The following is an 18,008-nucleotide window of genomic DNA, read 5'->3' on the forward strand; positions in this document are numbered from 1 at the left end:
CCAAAGTGAATAATTTTGAATTTTGTTCGAGCTCCATTATCATAAAAAAGCTCTTAAAAGATGACTGTGCCCAGTGCTATTTGAAGTTCTACATATAAGAACTAACAAAGACACTGTTCCTGTCCTCACAGTACACCCTAGCTTATTAACTGGACCATTAGTACTATACTAAGCATAGCCGTGTCTCTCATTGTGTCATTACAGCCTTTTGTGTGACTTCAAAGAAGACTTAATTTTGGTGAAATAACCTTTCAGAACACTAAAAACATTACCTTAGTAAGAAAGTAGGCAACGCATTATTTCAGTGGGGTTTTTTAATGTTAATTTGGGTCTCATTTCATAAAATACTTTCAGGAAATGTACACACTAAACAAATTGCTAAATTACATTCACCAAATTATAGGGCTTTTCAATAAGAAAATTCTCACATATATAAATTCGGAAGAAGAATTAATAATAGAATATTTTTGACTAGAGTTCTGTGTAGAGACAATTCTCTTTTTTTAACTTTATTTATTTATTTTTGAGAGACAGAGTGTGTGTGTGTGTGAGAGAGAGAGAGAGAGAGAGAGAGCACATGCAAGTGGCAGAGGGGCAGAGAGAGAGAGAATCCCAAGCAGGCTCAATGCTGGGTTTGATGTGAGGCTCCACGAGGGGCTCGATGTGGCACTCAGTCCCACAAACTGTGAGATAATGACCTGAGCTGAAATCAAGAGTCAGTTGCTTAACCAACTGAGCCACTCAGATGCCCCTGTTTAGAAATAGTTCTTGATGATCAATCTGTGGCTTATTAAAAGAGGGCATTTTTTTTCCCATGGTGTATGTCTAAAATTTCTACTTTTTCTTTTTCCTTCCAGGTGTTTCTTCTCCCAGTATACACAAACACTACAGCAAAATACTAGAGTGATATTTTTCAAGCCATAATTCTATGTGTGATTGTTAGTAAAAATAATATTAGTGATGGTGTAAGAAAAATGATAAGCCATGTTGGAAATTTATTGGCATCTTTCATATTACCCATACCACATCTGAGGGACTTTTCTGTGATGATAATGAGATATTCACCTCAAACTTAGATGTAACCGTCTCAATGCAAAGAGCCTATTTGAGAAATATTTCTATTAAATTACTGTCAGGATTATAAAGTACCATATGACGTTTTGAAACACATTTTGGAGAGGAAACTGTTAACTTATTTAAATGATTGCTCATGGACAAGTTTAGAATCAAAACTTTAGAAATTAAAGTCCTTAGACATTACATATATTATGAGTTTAAGGCTGCAAAAGAGGTGAAAAATGTTCCCAAGTCACTTCCCATTTAGAGGCAGAGTAAGGACCAGATATTGGTCTCTGGACTGAAGGCCAGTATCCCTTTCTTGTGTTAGTGTTTCCATGTCAGAAATAGAAAATACACAAGAATATAAGAAGATCTGGGAAACACTGCATATGTGATAGCTCATTTAACCTAACATCTATATCAGGAGAGCAAGGGTTAATTATTTACTACTTTTATTATCAAACCAAAAAAATAAATAAATCCAGAAATAAAGCATTGGTTTTCTGCCCGTTCATCTAATCAGCCTCATAAAATAATGTGTTCCCATTACAATCTGTTATGAAGAATTTTATTGTAAATTAATGATTGTGTACTTTCACAACAACCAACCACCAAACACATCCACATAGTTTATTTGCTATCTTTTGAAAAATGCAAACTACACTTTTCCTAAAACTAGAAGCTTTGCACATCATTCTGATGTTCACACCCTTCAAGTTTGAGATGGGAAACTTCTCAGGGGAATGCCTCTGAAGAGGACTGCTTTGCTTATATGTAATGTGCAGATGGGCAGTTATCCAGTTATTAATCTAGACTACCCTCCTTGAAGTAAGGAACAAACTAGATATTTTATCTGTCTCTTAGTTGTTTTTTTTATGATATAGGTTATGGTTTATTTCCAAATTTTCATGTTCTTGGAATGCTTTGGGGAACGAAATAGTCTGAGTAGACAAATGGTGAATACAAAAGAGTATAAATATTTAGACTTTCAAGGAAAGGGAAATCAGTTCTCATATCATCAATCTTCCCTCTGAAATAGAATTAAGAAAATATTTGTCAGTATCTGAATGTTACCACTGCCATTATACAAATATTTGTCAATATCTGAATGTTACCACTGCCATTGTACATCTAAATATTCACTTAAAAAAACAAATTTGCCAATACAAACTCAGTGAGGTAAAGCCCCATGCCAAAGGAACTCCCTTTTCTTGAGTAGAAAGGAGCAGACTACAAAAATGCTTTAAAGTGCATTGATGTCCACCATCTATTTGAAGCATAGGAATGGGCTTTGAAGTAAATTTTCATTGTGTTGTAAAGTCATCCAAAAATATAAAGTATTTATAAAAATATATTCTCATAATTCTCTAAATGATAGTGAATTCAATTATAGGACACATCAGATTTCAACTAACAATTTAATTAAATATTATGCTTGTGTCCTGTATACTGGCCAGAATGAAGTTCAGCACCTCACTTAACTGCACATTCGTCGAGACTTTTAATACAATAATAAAAACTCTTCCTTACTTGAATGTCTGTGGCATAGCCACAAATATAAGGATGACCCAAACATATTTGTTTGAGGGGAGAGAATAATGATAATTTATATTTTAATGCCCTTTGCCCCAAATAATTTCGCTTTACCAATACAGATCTAGAGTTTATATATCTAAGCATTAAGGAAAAATATCTTTAGCGATGAGAAAAGTGGTGAAGGAGTTGTCAGCTTCTGCTGAGCCTATGCCACTTTCATGATCAATAATTTTGAATAAACTAACTGGAAAGAGAGAGCCCAAATTAAATTAGCAAATATTAATATAAATATTAACAATATTAACAGATTTTTCTTATATACTATTTTTTAAAATAAAACTATACATAATCTGTATGCTCTTTTAATATCAGATTATATAGATTCTTTGCTTTATAAATGAGTATGTTACTTCCTATCCCCTTTATAACTTTTTACAACACATTAGCTAAGCATTAAAATATTGTGATAATTACTAGGGAATATGGCAAGATGCTTTAGCTTAAGAGAGGACCAATGAAATGAGGAGATGAGACCATCTGTATCTTCAGTTTTAGGGTTTTGTGATTGCAAGTTTTATATCATGAGTCATGAGTTTTAGGTTTATGATCAGACAAAACAAAATTATTCACTTGCACATTGGTCTGATCATTCATCCAAATGATGCTGCTTTTACTGTGCAGTGGGCTAAGCCATGGGAATATAACAGTGAATCAGCCCCCGAGAAGCTTAAACTCCAGTCAGTGAGCAGAAAATAAAAAGAAAATTAGAACAGAAGAGTGTTTACTAAATATGTAAACGAGGATTTATATGGGGACGCATGCAAGGACCTTTAAGATTTGGGTAAACTGGCATCAGCCAGCTTTCAGAACGACAGTTTATATTAGTTTGAGGGCAGGCAGGAAATATGATGTAAATTAAGGAAACAATACTTCATTTTAGTTATGAAAATGATCATTAGTACAAAACCCAATATGGTAAAAATATATACATGTGTATATGTGGGTGTGGGTGTATGTATGTATGTATACACAGAGACATGGAGAGCACAAAGGAGCCCCAAGGAGACTGCATAACACAAAGCATTTTTAAGTGTTAACTGTTTCCTTTTTAGTAATAACCTAAAGAACACAGTACTGAATTTCACTAGCTTGAGGGAAGATGGCGATATTCATAACCAGCAGGTTATGAGATACTGAAATAAGAAAAGATCAGCTGTATTTACAAGGACAACAAAATGACTAGCCAATTTAGTGCACTGGTCATTTCAGGGAAATAACTGTAAATTTAGTGAGCTAAAATAAAAATGAAAAAAAACATTTGCGCCAGTTATTTAATGGTCTGATTTCTGTCAAAGTGGCAGTTCTCTGGAGAAAGTCAAATCAAATATTCTGGGATAACATCCCTGATATCAACGTGTCTGTTTGCTATTTGGGCCTTTCTCTAAAAGTGCAGCACAAAATCCTTTTTTTTTTTTTTTTTTTTTAAATCTCTGCTTTTTAAGCTCTCTGATTGCTTGGTTCACTAGCAAGTAGGCAGTATTTACGTTTTAGGTTTGTCAGTCTTCCTACTATAATGAATTAGAATCGTTGAAAACCAAGGAAAAAAAGAAGTCAAATCAGTTAGCTATTGTAATATTTATTCATGGCTGAAATAAAGTGTTGTAAATGCAATTTTGATCTTGAATCACCAAATTTATCTTTGCGGAAAGGACAAAAACAAAAAGAAGTGCTCTCAGTCCAATTTACACTCGTTATTTAGGGATAGTATATGAGCAGCCTTGTTTCCCATTTTAAAGAGCCTCGGAGAAAACTGTTGGCTTGGGGTTTATTGATACAGTTGAAGGCTCCGTCACCTTTAATTTTGGGAAAGGTGAGCAAACCCACTCCATTATTTTTTTATCTTCTTTATCCTGCTTTTTATGTCTTCTTTGCTGTGAAAATTATGTAAATTGTGCCGTGGAACAATATGAAATGATTTAGACTAGTGGTTATCTAATGTGCATATGAATCACCTGGGTATCTTCTTAGACTGCACATTCAGATTCAGAAGGTCTGGGGTGGAGTTTAAGAGTCTGCATTTTTTTTTTAATTTTTAATGTTTATTTATTTTTGAGAGAGAGAGAGAAAGAGCAAGCAGGGAAGGGGCAGAGGGAGAGGGAGACAGGATCCAAAGCAGGATCCAGGCTTCAGGCTGTCAGCACAGAGCCAATGCTGGGCTCAAACCCACAAATTGAGAGATCTCGACCTGAGCCAAAGTTGGATGCTCAACTGACTGAGCCTCCCAGGTCCCCAAGACTCTGCATTTCTAATGGGTTCCTAGATCATGCCCATGCTGCTTGTCCAAGGACTACACACATTGGATAAAAAGAGTCTATAGGATCTCTGCTATATATATATATATATATATATATATATATATATATATACACACACACACACACACACACACACACACACACATATGTCATCATGTAGCTTGGATCTTATGTTTACACACACAGGTGCTGAGAGTTGAGTTATATTCCTCAACTTGGAAACTGTACCGTCCCCTCCAATGGCAGCACATTATCTTCACTGATCCACACAAACCTCTTCTTGCTTTATCTACCAGCATTTGTTTTTACCTTGTTTCACTTCTTGGTGCATTAATCTGAGGATCCCAGTGTCTAAGATTTCTAGTTTCTGAAGGTTTAGTTTTTTTAATACTCTTTGAGTAATTGGTACTTGCTCTTTTCACTTTTTCAATTGAGTTTAAAAGAATTCCATATTGCCACACAAAAAAAGTGCGGGCAGATAACAGTGTTCACATTTTCTTTATATACACAACCAGATATGATTGAAGTGGGCATCAATAATTTGAAAAAGCATAATGCAAAACCTTAAATATGTTCAATTAGAAAACCTTTTCACCTATTTCTAACCTCATTTCTTGTAAGTTTCACCTACTGTGGTTCAGTCTCTTGGCTTCTGAGCTAATACACTCTTTCTGTTTCAGTAAGTCAGCATAATGAATGCCCTTTGGCGTCATCTTGGTTGTTCAGGTATAGTAGAGGGGATGACAATATGAGCATTGTTTATATGTTACATTTCACATACAGAGTCAGTAATGAAGTCAAACTGGGGGCTCAGTATATCCAGTTTCCTCTTTCTACTATATGCAGGTGCCACTGTGTTAGACATTGGGCTATTAATGGCATGGATTGATTTGGATCATTACATAGACCACAAAGAGTACATAAAGTGAAGACAGAACTCGCTATCCACTAAAATGTAAGTTAGTGTCAGTCTTTATAGAGCATAAACAATGAACAGGGCACAATATCCACGCTTTAATCTAAAAGTTGGAATGCTAAGAGGTAATGTAAACATCTTTTCTGTATGATGCCCTTTGCACCAAGGTGCACATTCTGCCTGATTTTCAACACATATCTAGTGGATTCTTATAGTTCATAAATGTGTTTTAAAATGTAAATGAATAAAAATGGTACATATATTTGGTTTTATTCAAAGCCTCTTAATAATATAAGACAATAAAAGTCTTTTCTCAGCTCTTCAATAAATGAGTTAAAAAATAACATTGGTCTATAATTTAATCTTAGTATACTGTAAAGTCCTGTTTTTACTGTCTCCTCTCAGAAGTGAACTGTTTGTCAAATTTCCATTAAGCTGAAGGTAAAAAATTAATGAGCCAATTCATATATTTCAAAACTAATGCAAGTCTATTAGTCATGCAGGAAACAAATCAAAGATTTGAGTACGTTCAGTTAGGGTTTAAGGTGCACTCATATATTCTTTCATATGCCTGATAGAGCATTATAAAGAAAAAAAGGAATGCAGTTACTGATTTTTCATTAACAGATAAATACATCTCAGATTGTTTTATTTATAACGGTAGTCTTTTTTTTTTTTTTTACACTCAAAAAGTAATTTTAAAACAAGGTTAACCAGCAAATTGATGGGGATAGATGGGTTTTGAAAGTCTTTGTGATGTCTGCTGTGGGAGATTAGTTAGCTGGAGAAAAAGAACAAATGTATAGCAAACATAGTATTAATAGAATATAATGTAATTTATTCTTTGGTCGTACCCTTGTACCATTTTCTGGGCACTCAGAAAATCAGTGATAGTGATGTTGAAACTATTTTTTAAAGAACTGTTGATTGTGTTGTGTTCGTGGCATCGTGCTAGGCATTGCATGTCGTGCAATGATGTGGAATACTTACTTTTGTCTTTAAGGATTTTAGAGTTTAAAGAGGAGAAACAAAGTGAAAAAGTGATAAGTATGAAAATGTAATGATAATGTTAATTAGAAATGACAAGCACTACCAAAAAAAAAAAAAAAAAAAAAAAAGAAAAAAGGTGCAGAAAGTGTCACATATGGTCCAGGGAGACAGAGAAAGCTTCTTGTAAAAAAGTAACTTTTGAGTTGGGTTTTAAAGGAAGTGTATACTTCATACCTGTGTGATGCATTAGAAGGGTAAGCGATGTGGAAGGAACGGCTTCAGGTCATACATCACAGAACATGTCTGAACAGCTTAAGTGTTAGCATAAGATGTATCGAGAGGAATGATAGGAAATAATGTTCAAAATATAAAGTCTGAGATTGTGAAGAGCCTTGAATGTCAAACTAAAGAGTTCAATAATTGACCTGGGGAGTGGTGAGATCATGTAGCATTTTAGGGAGTTTCATTTTGTAGTGGTAATATGTCAGCACCTAACATCCATGAAAACATCAAAATAACAGATTGCACATTTCTCAGAAATATCATTTTATTGTCCTGTGTACACTAGAAATCCAGAAGGTAACGACTGAGGGAGAAAATACATGCTGAAGAAACAGAGTAAAATGGCTATATCAGGGCTTCCCAGCTGGTGTGCTGAGGGACACCATCTATGCCTTGAGATATTAAGCACTGTGGCCTCAGGTGCAGCCTGGAACAACAGAGACTAGAACTGGTCACCTGAAGCTGAGAGCAGCTTCCTTGGAGGATGAAAATCCCCTTCGGTTTTTGTCAGTGGGTTAAATGACTGCTAGCATCTGCGGGGCCTGGATCATGGGCATGCAACCTGCAGCGTTGCATAGGCCCCCACTCAGAAAGACCCACGCTTGATTTAATGCTCTGCTGTTGCCATCTTGACATTCTTCATGGTTTTTGATCAAGAAGTCCCACATTGTCATTTTACTGTGGGCCCTGCAAATTATACAGCCAGTCTTAGTACTAAGACATGAAAATGGCTAAGAAGCAATGATACACTATGGTCAAAATGCACTGTCATATATCCATATAAAAGGGGTTACTGAATTATGCAACCAGCACTGTGCTTACATAACAAAACTGATCCGAAGCTTAAATCTTTATTTATTTATTTTTTCTCTTCAAAGCCATGTCTGCTATGGCTGCCATAGGCCTAAGCTAAATATCATTTTTTTTAGCCTTGTGGTTTTCCAGATGATAAATTAAGGGAGCACTTCTGTAACATATTTTCTCATTTATAATCTGCCTCCTGCAGCCTGGATACCAGTGTGGTTGAGCTCTGCACCCCCTGCAGTCCTATCAAATTAAATTCTGAGAAAACCTTTGGCAATCATTTTCCCTAATAAAAGTTCTGAAAAATAAAGCTCTGTGTTCACAGACATTCTGGCGACTTGATAGAGTCATTCCATTGTGTATTTCCACCCTGAGTCAGTATAAATATATAAACTGAAGACATATCTTTTAGTTCTTAAGCACAGTTTAATTTATTCACTTCATTCTCTTTACTCTGAGTACTTGTGTATTTTGCTTCTACTTGTGTTACCACAATTTTCTCTCCTTTTATTTAATTTTCATTTTTTCTCAAAGTTATAGATGACTGCATTCAAATAATTCTACCAAAGTTAGTTTACAAAAATATCATCTTCTCCTCTCCTTCCCTATGTTTTCTGCCCCACCTCTCTCCCAAAGGCAAATACTTAATTGCTTTCAGTATTTTTAGTTGTTCTCTGCATTTTATGTTTACCTCTCTGTGTCTCAAAAGCATGTTTAAGAGTTGAATTAATTTTTCAGTTTTATCTATTGCCACTATGGAAGATAAGATTTAGTTTGCTTTCACAAGTCTCCATGAGTCCTCACCCATGACTGTTGCCCTTTTATTTTTTTTCCAAAGAAATATCCAAATTTTTTGTGTGTTAAATAGCCATTATTTATATCATTTTGACTATATAAATATTATTCACATTGTACTATGATTACATTTCCTTCCTGAACAACTTTTGTTCCCTTTGAAGCTAAAGATTGTCTAATTTTTACATTTCTTATCTTTCTGTGTACTTAGACGATCCTCACATGCTCTCTGATCTCTATTGTAAATATTCTCTCAGTACAGTGGCACACATGTGGTTTTTCCATTATTTTTGTCTTCCTGGAGACCTCTGTTCTTGAGCCTCCTGACCTCCTCACTCTTGTCCTCATGAGCTCACCAGCACATGTACCATTCTAAGATTGTCCTTGGATGACCACGCCTACTTAATGATGGCAAAGTTGAGTTGATTTGAAGTTCTGTATATGGATGGGCTTATTGACTGATGGGTTTTAACATAAGCTGTCTTTGGTGAGTTGTTTTATTGGTGGACTGGCAGATTTTCAGTATTTTCATATAGTCTCCAGTGACCTGGTCATATGGGAGAATGGAGGTAAATGCATGTGCATAATCTGCCAGCATTAACTTGGATACATAATAGTATTTGGACTGATGTGCCTCAAATCATTTTTAATAAGTAGAGTAAAACTAAGGAATAAACAAATGAACTAAAATAAATATATGGTTCATATTTTGAATAATTATTACAAAAAACTTCTCTTTGTGTGTTTTTAATTTCTGTTTGCTAAGGATTCTGTTCCCTTCTCTTCTGAATCTAGATGGAAGCTTTAGGCAAAACCGATCAAACCTCACATCCCTGCTGGTGCAGCCCATTTCAGCATCTCTCGTTGCAAAACTGATCTCTTCACCAAACAGCAGAACCAAAAACAGTGTCTGTAGCCCTCTAGAACTGCCAAACAACGGTAAGGTATTTAATGTATTTCAGTGTGTTTTGTAGTCTTTTTAAGGACTGTGATCATTTTTAATCTTTTAAATTGACATAATGTTTAGGATTATTCTTTTAAAAAATTATTTTGATGACATGAGCATTTATTTCTCTTCTGTGGCTCTTTAAGGGACATTTGGGGAAAGTAATTTTGATAAAGATGGAGAGTTGATCAAACTGAGAGATTTAAAAAAAAAAAAGGAGAAGAAGAAAAAAGCATTTTAAACTGCAACAAAGAAAAGCAGCTTTACAAATAAAGTATTTCTTACATTCATGAAAATCTGCTTAACATGGCTTCCTCGCTTCAGCTCCAGCAGTCTCCTTGCCTGCCAAGATTCAGTGGATAGCAGTCAGCTATCTGAGGTCTGAAGTCTTTTAGTAGAAAGCATTAAATCCTAATTCCTGCAATTGACTAAAAAATCCCTGTGTCTTTACGCATCATCGCCTGAGAGATGCTTCTTCTGCTGTGGTGCAGTTTGTCAGGCCTTGTTGGAGCAAATCGGATAAAACTGAAGTAGTTAAGCTACCTGAGGGGGGGGTGGTGCAAGCCACAGGCTGCATCTTATTTCTGCCTCCAGCCTCACATTAGAGTTCTAAAGAAGAGAGGCTCTTTACATATTGTTAAATTTGTATCTAGTTGTTGGAAAATTAAACTTGAGGACTCTGGTTTTGTGTCCAGACCTGCAGGCTCAACTACTCGTGTTTTATCTCATCTGCTTTTCTCTTGACAACAAAAGCAGTAAAAAAAAAAAATCTTTTGAAGATGCCTAAAAAAAAAAAAAAAACCCAAAAATAAAAAAACCTGAATACATTCAGGATTGCCCTCTGTTAGACACATGCATATAGTTTTTCAAAGTCCTATCGATTGAGTGCCTCCCAAACTGATTATTGATTGAGCAAGTAGGAAATACAGAAAACCAATGATAAGCCTGTGTCCTTAAAGCAGGAATTCAGAAGCCTTAGAGGAGCTTTTTGTTTTGTTTTGCTCTTGTTGTCTTTTATTCTGAGCCCTACAAATTTATCATGGGCTCTATTTGTTAAAATATGTAAAAGACACTATAATAATACTTTAGTTGTAAGGAGCACTTGGACTTGTAAAAGACCAGATTTAAGGCCAGATTCAATCAATCAGTTGATTAATTTAATAAAGATTCAGAGCCCCTGATGTGTTCCAGCCACCGTCCTGCCCCGCCCCCCTTTTTTTGGTGTCATTGTTGCATGAGTATCTCTGAAACCGAGTCACTTCATTTGGAAAGGATAGCCACCGAAAGTGATAAGAAGAGAAGATATCCTCCGAACTTAAATCCCACTTTCTCTCCAAGATATCCCAGTATCACTGTGCTTCAGTTGACTATACAGCATTTTGGAAGCTGGCAATGCACGATGGGAGTTCGAATTCTTGCTCCAGCTCTTAGGAACCATTGATGGAGGCATGTTATTCAGCCCAAATCTGCCCTCAATCTCCTTGGAAACAGGGTCACTGTGTGGGCACCGTGGAGATGCTTTCATGCGTATGTGTGTAAAGGATCAGGCAAGGTGGGTGGGAATGCAGTCACTGAATGCCTGCCACCATCCTGCCCTGAGTGAGCTGATAGTTCACATGCTGGCTCCATGACTGACTGCTTATCCATCAGCTCCCTGCTGGAAGCTATTTCTGCATCTACAGAAGGATATCTAACCTTCTAGTATCTCAAGTTGATCTGAGAATCAAATTATGATGTATGTCTCAGTATTTTTGCATAGTGTAAAGTGTTATGTTAGCAAGTGTTTTTCTTATCAAAGAATTGTATCAGTTTTCTCCATAATATGTTAAATACCTGTGTAATAATGGCATAGCTAAGCAAAATGGCACTCCATAGCTATAAAAACTGACATATACACTGAAACCTGTTTGCAACTCCCATTAAAAAGGCAGCAAGAGGGGCGCCTGGGTGGATCAGTCAGTTGATCATCCAGCTTTGGCTCAGGGGCTCTGGTCACCATCTTGGGTTTAGTAAGTTCGAGACCAGCATTTCTGGCTCACTGCTGGCAGTGTGGAGCCTGCTTCAGATCCTCTGTCCCTCTCTCTGCCCCTCCCCCGCTCACAAGTCCTCTCTCTCTCTCAAAAGAAAAAAAAGGCAACAAGATAGGCCTACTTTCTAAGGAATTATGCCATGTCATGTTTTCTTCATGGATATAGTAGCTATTATTGTTTTTAGTAGCTATTATAGTTTTTTTAGAAAAATTCAGATAGAGATGTATGTAAATCAAGAAGATATTTCATGTTATAATGGGTACTTTCATTATCTTTTTATTTTTTTTTTCAACGTTTATTTATTTTTGCGACAGAGAGAGACAGAGCATGAACGGGGGAGGGGCAGAGAGAGAGGGAGACACAGAATCAGAAACAGGCTCCAGGCTCCGAGCCATCAGCCCAGAGCCTGACGCGGGGCTCGAACTCATGGACCGCGAGATCGTGACCTGGCTGAAGTCGGACGCTTAACCGACTGCGCCACCCAGGCGCCCCTCATTATCTTTTTAAATATACAAGTGATTACATTTAGATTTCCCAAATACTGATGGAAACTGAGTTGTTAAATTTAAATTAGTCCTAAATGTAGGATAACAACCCTTTACCCCCAATGTTTTAGATAATAATACTTATGATACAGTCAAGATAATTAACATATAAGTTTTCTCATAAACATATAAATACATTAGTTGCTCATTATGATATGTATAAGGATGGGACATGAAAAGGTTACAGAAGGAAGTGCTCTATTTGGGGGCAATAAGAACAAAACTTACAGTTTATAGATGAAAAATTAATTTAAAGCATATTATAATTATATCTTACTGTTGAATTTTCTTAGTCTTGAGCCTTACTGTAGGAAAATCTTCACCAACAAGTTAGGCAAGAGTACATTAAAAATATGTATACAAATCAACTGATTATTCATCTTACCCATTTAATCCTTTATATATACCAATTCTCTACAGTCCAGACAACATCTAGTGGAATTTGCCTATCATATTTGCTTTCTTAGCATCCATTTGGCCCTCGCCCTGTTTGAACTGTTTCCAGCATTTCCCAGCAATATAGTTTGAATAGGTTTGACCACATCTCAAGCTCTAAAAATAGATCCTGATTAGTTCAAGTCTATTGGCATATCACATCAACCATACTATGATGGTTGATTCAAGGATGATCTTGGTCAAATAGGGCCAAAACCTAGTATCTGGAATTTATTTGAGCAGTGACTCACTTTAACACCATAGCTGAACAAAAAAGCATGTAGCCCAGGGTTGGTAACCTTCTTGAGACCCTGGGAGATAGCCTACCTGAAAATGGAGCCAATACACGGGAGGTACAGATGAATAACGGGGGGAGAAACAAAGAGAGAGAGAGAGAGAGAGGGAGAGGAAACTTTTCACAGAATTTGAACCCTAAAGCTTTGTCTGAAGGCAAATCTACTGAACTAGCCATATGTATGAGTCAATACATGCCCTCCCCAGTTGTTTTTTCCAGTCAATCTATGTTGGGTTTTTAGTTTCTTGCAACAAAAAACTACCTAACTGAAACAGACCATAAACTTGAATTAAATAAAGGTATTAAAGATCTGCATTCATGACATAGGTTCAGCAAAGTAAAGTAGAAAGCAGGGTGTTTTATGGAAAATCCTGAGAGAATGAAGAATTGCTTGAAGAATAGAAGAAGAACAGGAAAAAAGGTCTTGTGCACACACACACACACACACACACACACAAATGGCTTGATTAGATAATTGCATATTGACTGTGTTTTATTTTTTGTGGTCTTACTTTTTATAAGCTTTACCCATTGATCTATCTAATACGTTTTCAGTCTTTATCCTTGAGAATCAACCAAAACATGGAAATTTGAATTTTCAGTTATCAGTTCTGAACTTATGGTTAAAAACCATGAATACAGTGGAAAAAGGAGAGGAAAAAGTTTAAGATCCATTAACTTAATTTAGGGCAAAATAATTTTAATGAATTAAGTTAAAAGAAACATTTTAGTATATTTGATGAATCACTTTTGATGAATAGAAAAATTGCTGTTTCTATGTTGCATAAAAATTGATGTTATCAACGATGACACATTTTTACCTAAGTAAATTTGGATCATCTCTTCAAATGGAGATATCTCTATATCTACATCTACCATTTCCCTGTTCACAATTTTATATATTCTTTGATGAAATGATTTTAATTAGAATAATATAGTGATTATGTCACATAATTTGTACTTTTCAACTGTATTTTGAAGATTTATATTTCTAATTTGTTAACAGCTACTTAAAAGTATTCATTATTATTTCTTGAGCAGAGATTTAAAAAGATGTATTGAACATATTATCCAAAAATTGAGGTTATACTAAAATTTATTGGCAAACAGTAAATTTTAGCTTTTCAGTAAATATTCCTTAGCAAGAAAAGTTAGTGCAATTGAATTCAGTATTATTTTTTATTACATATGAGACTAATCAACCTGTTCAGAGTAGCCCTAAAGTTGCTACATGTGAGAAGATCCAGGAGTGCATTATGTTTTTCTGGTTAAAGAATGTTTTGGGGGCGCCTGGGTGGCTCAGTCAGTTGAGCATCCGACTTCGGCTCAGGTCATGATCTCACGGTTCGTGGGTTCGAGCCCCACATCAGGCTCTGTGCTGACAGCTCACAGCCTAGAGCCTGTTTCAGATTCTGTGTCTCCCTCTCTCTCTGCCCCTCCCCCACTTGCACTCTGTCTCTCTCTGTCTCAAAAATAAATAAACATTAAAAAAAATTTTAAAAAAAAGAATGTTTTGGTAGATACATCAAGTAGATAATGGAGTGGTATGGGGATGATAAGATATGGCCCTTTTTGGTCCCTGCGAAAGAGAAATCCTCAGTAGGCCTAAAATAATAATAATAATAATAATAATAATAATAATACAATAATTCAAAACTTGTTTAGGGAAGGGTAGACTTTAACAATTTCTGGCCATGAATCTGGAAGAACATATCCAAAAGAACATGGGGAAATTTTAATTTGTCTTGACAATTTCTATATGGTATGCATATAGATATAGTGGCCACTTTTATTCCAAAAATCCAGTGTGCTAGAAACCTTTTACAATCAGTGTCATGATAAATGTTAAGAGTCACCAAACTGTGCAATGGTGACACCCCAATTTTATGGTTCTTCAAGCAGCCAGTTGCACAGTGAACCAAGGAGTCTGAGCTAGAAGCTGATAACAGAGTAATCCGTAGAACTAAAGATCAGCCTTCATGAGCTGCCAGTCTGAAGTCCTCGGACAAAAGGAAAAAAAGCTTCAGAAATGACTTTGAAGGACTACTCATCAAGGGTCTTAAACAGAGTGAACATAGGTGGGAAACCTATTGTCCAAAGTCCACAGAAAGTACAGTCAATTCTCTGTTTCCTAGGGAGTGCAGGTTGGGTTTACCAAGGGTGACACAGATCTGTCATTCACCCAGAACTTCTCATGTTTCCAGCTTTCTGTCTTGACAGTTTTGATTTTTGGAAATGATTCAGCTTAGATTCAGTATAGAGTTGTGTTTGTTTGTTAAAAGATCTAAAGACAACATGAGAAGTATACTCTTAGGCAGAATTACTGTAAAAAGTGTTCTCCAATTTCCAGTGTTTCTCAGCAATTTTTAGCATTTCCTTTATTCTTATCACATCATTTCTCAAGTGGCTGTCACTTCTTTCAAGTTACAGAGACTTCAACTGAATTTGGCAGTTTAAATACGCGATAAACTCCATTAGAGCATACCCTATCTTTATATTTTGCTGATCTTCTTTTCACAATGGGCTGATTCCTCAGTGCCTTTCTGGTTCTATATCCTGCTGTTTCCTTCATGTATCCAATATTTATCCAAATATGTCTTCAAGTTTGAGTCTCCAAGTTGTAAAGCCTCAGTATCCTCTACAGCTCCATGCAGATAGCATACTTCTCAAGTTGGAAGTAGCAGTAGTTTCTCCTGACTCTCTCTGCCATGTTTTTAGGCACTTGGGCATTGTGATATGATAGTCTTCTGAGCTAGAGTAAAAGCAACCTTAATTTTCGTTAGAATGTGTTGTTTTTGCTTTATTTATATATGGTTCTTTGAGGTATCCTTTCTTACCCAGTGTTCTATGAGTATTTGGAAAGAGTGTGTACTGTGTAGTTGTCAAGTGTAGAGTTTTACATATTTCCACTTAAACCAGGTACCATAATCAGGTCGTTCAAATATTCTACATCTTATTATTAGTGTTAAAATCTCCCACTTTGTGTATAGATTTGTCTATTTTTATCTTGTAGTTGTCAGTTTTTGATTCATATATTTTAAGGTCATTTCTTAGATGTTTATAAATTCAAATACATCATCTCTTCCTGCTTAGTTGAAACACTTATCAGATGAAGTGATCTTCTTCATGTTTATAATGCTTGTCTTAAATTTGATTTGGCCTGATATTAATTTATCCTCACTACCCTTTTTTTTTTAGTTAGTGTCTTTATGCTATATCTTTTTTTACTATCCATCTTTTTATATATTTCTCTTTTACCATCTCTTCTTAATAAAAATTAATTTGGATTTTTTTAAGAAACTTTACTCCCAACATGGGGCTCAATCTCATGCCCCTGAGATCAAGATCTACCAATTGAGCCAGCCAGGCACCCCACAACTAATTTGTATTTTTAAATATAATTTGATTATCTTTAGCTGAAACATCTAGTTCATTATATGTAATGTGAATATTAATGTATTTATGCTTATATATTTTTATCTTAATTTAGGCTTCTTGTTTACACCACATATTGTTTTTCTTTTGTTTTATTTCTTTCTTTAGATTTAGATTATTTTTGTCATTATATTTTTCCCTTTACTATTTTGGAAATTATAAATACTTTTTGTATTCTTGTAGAGTTACCCTAGAATTATAGCCTTTAAAGATTCCTTTTCCTGTTCTGTTCCATACCAGGTAACTTTCTTTGCTGTCTCTTGGATGGGAGTGGGGAATGCAATCATTTAGGAATCCTATTTATGGAGGAATAATCTCTTTTTGGATCTATTTTCTCTCCAAGTTGGGCAGGTCCAGGGCTTTTTCTTCTAATCTTTGCATCTCTTAAGGCCATCAAGATTAACATTCTCCAGGTTCCCTAAATTCCCTTGAGTTGAAAGTAGTTTTATTGTTTTACTTCTCTAGGTTCCCACCACATCTTAACTTTTGACCTAGTAATTCCTTAGTTTCTACTTCTCTGATATTATTAACAAGATTCATTTTGTATTTTATTTAGCATTGTAAATTATTTTCAATGAGAAAGTTGGTCATAATATCCTAACCCACCTTATTACTATAATAGGAATTCTTCTCCTCCTCTCCATTTATTCATTCCCTAGCAACACATACGGATGACTCAGTGAATACAATGTATAAACCAGGTTGCCATCAGGAAATAATGACACACACACTAAAAATGTGCACTTCAAGGGAGTTTAGCCACGGGCCTATGCACAAGTGTGGATAGGTAAAGGGAAATAGAAAAGGGATGATGAACCACCCCAAGGTTAGTAATTGATACTACTTGCAAACCTAAAGGCAGCAAGAAGGGAGAGTAGAACAAACAGGAAATGGCAGGTTCTCAAGAAGTAGGAGAGGCAGGCTGACAGGAGCTGAGGCTTTCAGTGGAGGAATTCAGTCATTCTGCCTGTAAGTGACCAGTCAGAGAGGGTGATGGAATATAAATACTCTTAATCTTTCTCTTATCCAACCTGCTGATCACTTGTTGATGTCTTCTATTAGCTAAACCCAACCTGAAGCCGAGAATAGCGGAGTTAGGTAGATGTTCTCTGTAGAGGTCACCTTTTTTGGGCACAGAGCAAGGTGAAGGGTGAAAATAGATCTGGATGGAAATGTGGAAAATAATGCAGTATAGTTGGTGTTGCAGATGATTAGTCTGATAACTGATTTGATAACTTATGATTTGTAGAATGGTTTGGTAGAAAGGTACAGAAAATCTATTAATCAATTTTCACGTGTATAAGGGATACGAAGAAGAAAAGTTATTTTTTCTGGGGTTCAGAGTCTTTAAAACATCTTCATATTTAGATAATTTTACTAATTAGAAATAATAATTTTAAACCTTAAATATTTTTTCCAAATGTATGCAAGTTCATAAGAATACATGCACACATGGATGCGTGTGTGTGTGTGTGTGTGTGTGTGTGTGTGTGTGTAAGGGGGAGAGAGAGAGAGAGAGAGAGAGAGAGACAGGAGACAGACAGAGACAGAGAGACTCAGTGATAGCTATTAAGCTGAAAAGTATGTGGTGAAAGGGTGATGAAAAGTATGTGGTGAAAGCGAAC

General features: G+C 35.7%; 1 protein-coding gene across 1 annotated transcript in view; it reads left to right on the top strand.

The window, feature by feature from the left end:
* Window positions 1–18,008, top strand: part of NAALADL2 (N-acetylated alpha-linked acidic dipeptidase like 2) — a 923,861-nt gene that overhangs the window by 552,061 nt on the left and 353,792 nt on the right. Inside the window, 1 exon segment of the mRNA XM_030330052.1 lies at window positions 9,493–9,636. Within this exon segment, the coding sequence (XP_030185912.1) occupies window positions 9,493–9,636 (144 nt within the window).

Source organism: Lynx canadensis, chromosome C2 (assembly GCF_007474595.2).
Source record: "Lynx canadensis isolate LIC74 chromosome C2, mLynCan4.pri.v2, whole genome shotgun sequence".
Lineage (NCBI taxonomy): Eukaryota > Metazoa > Chordata > Mammalia > Carnivora > Felidae > Lynx > Lynx canadensis.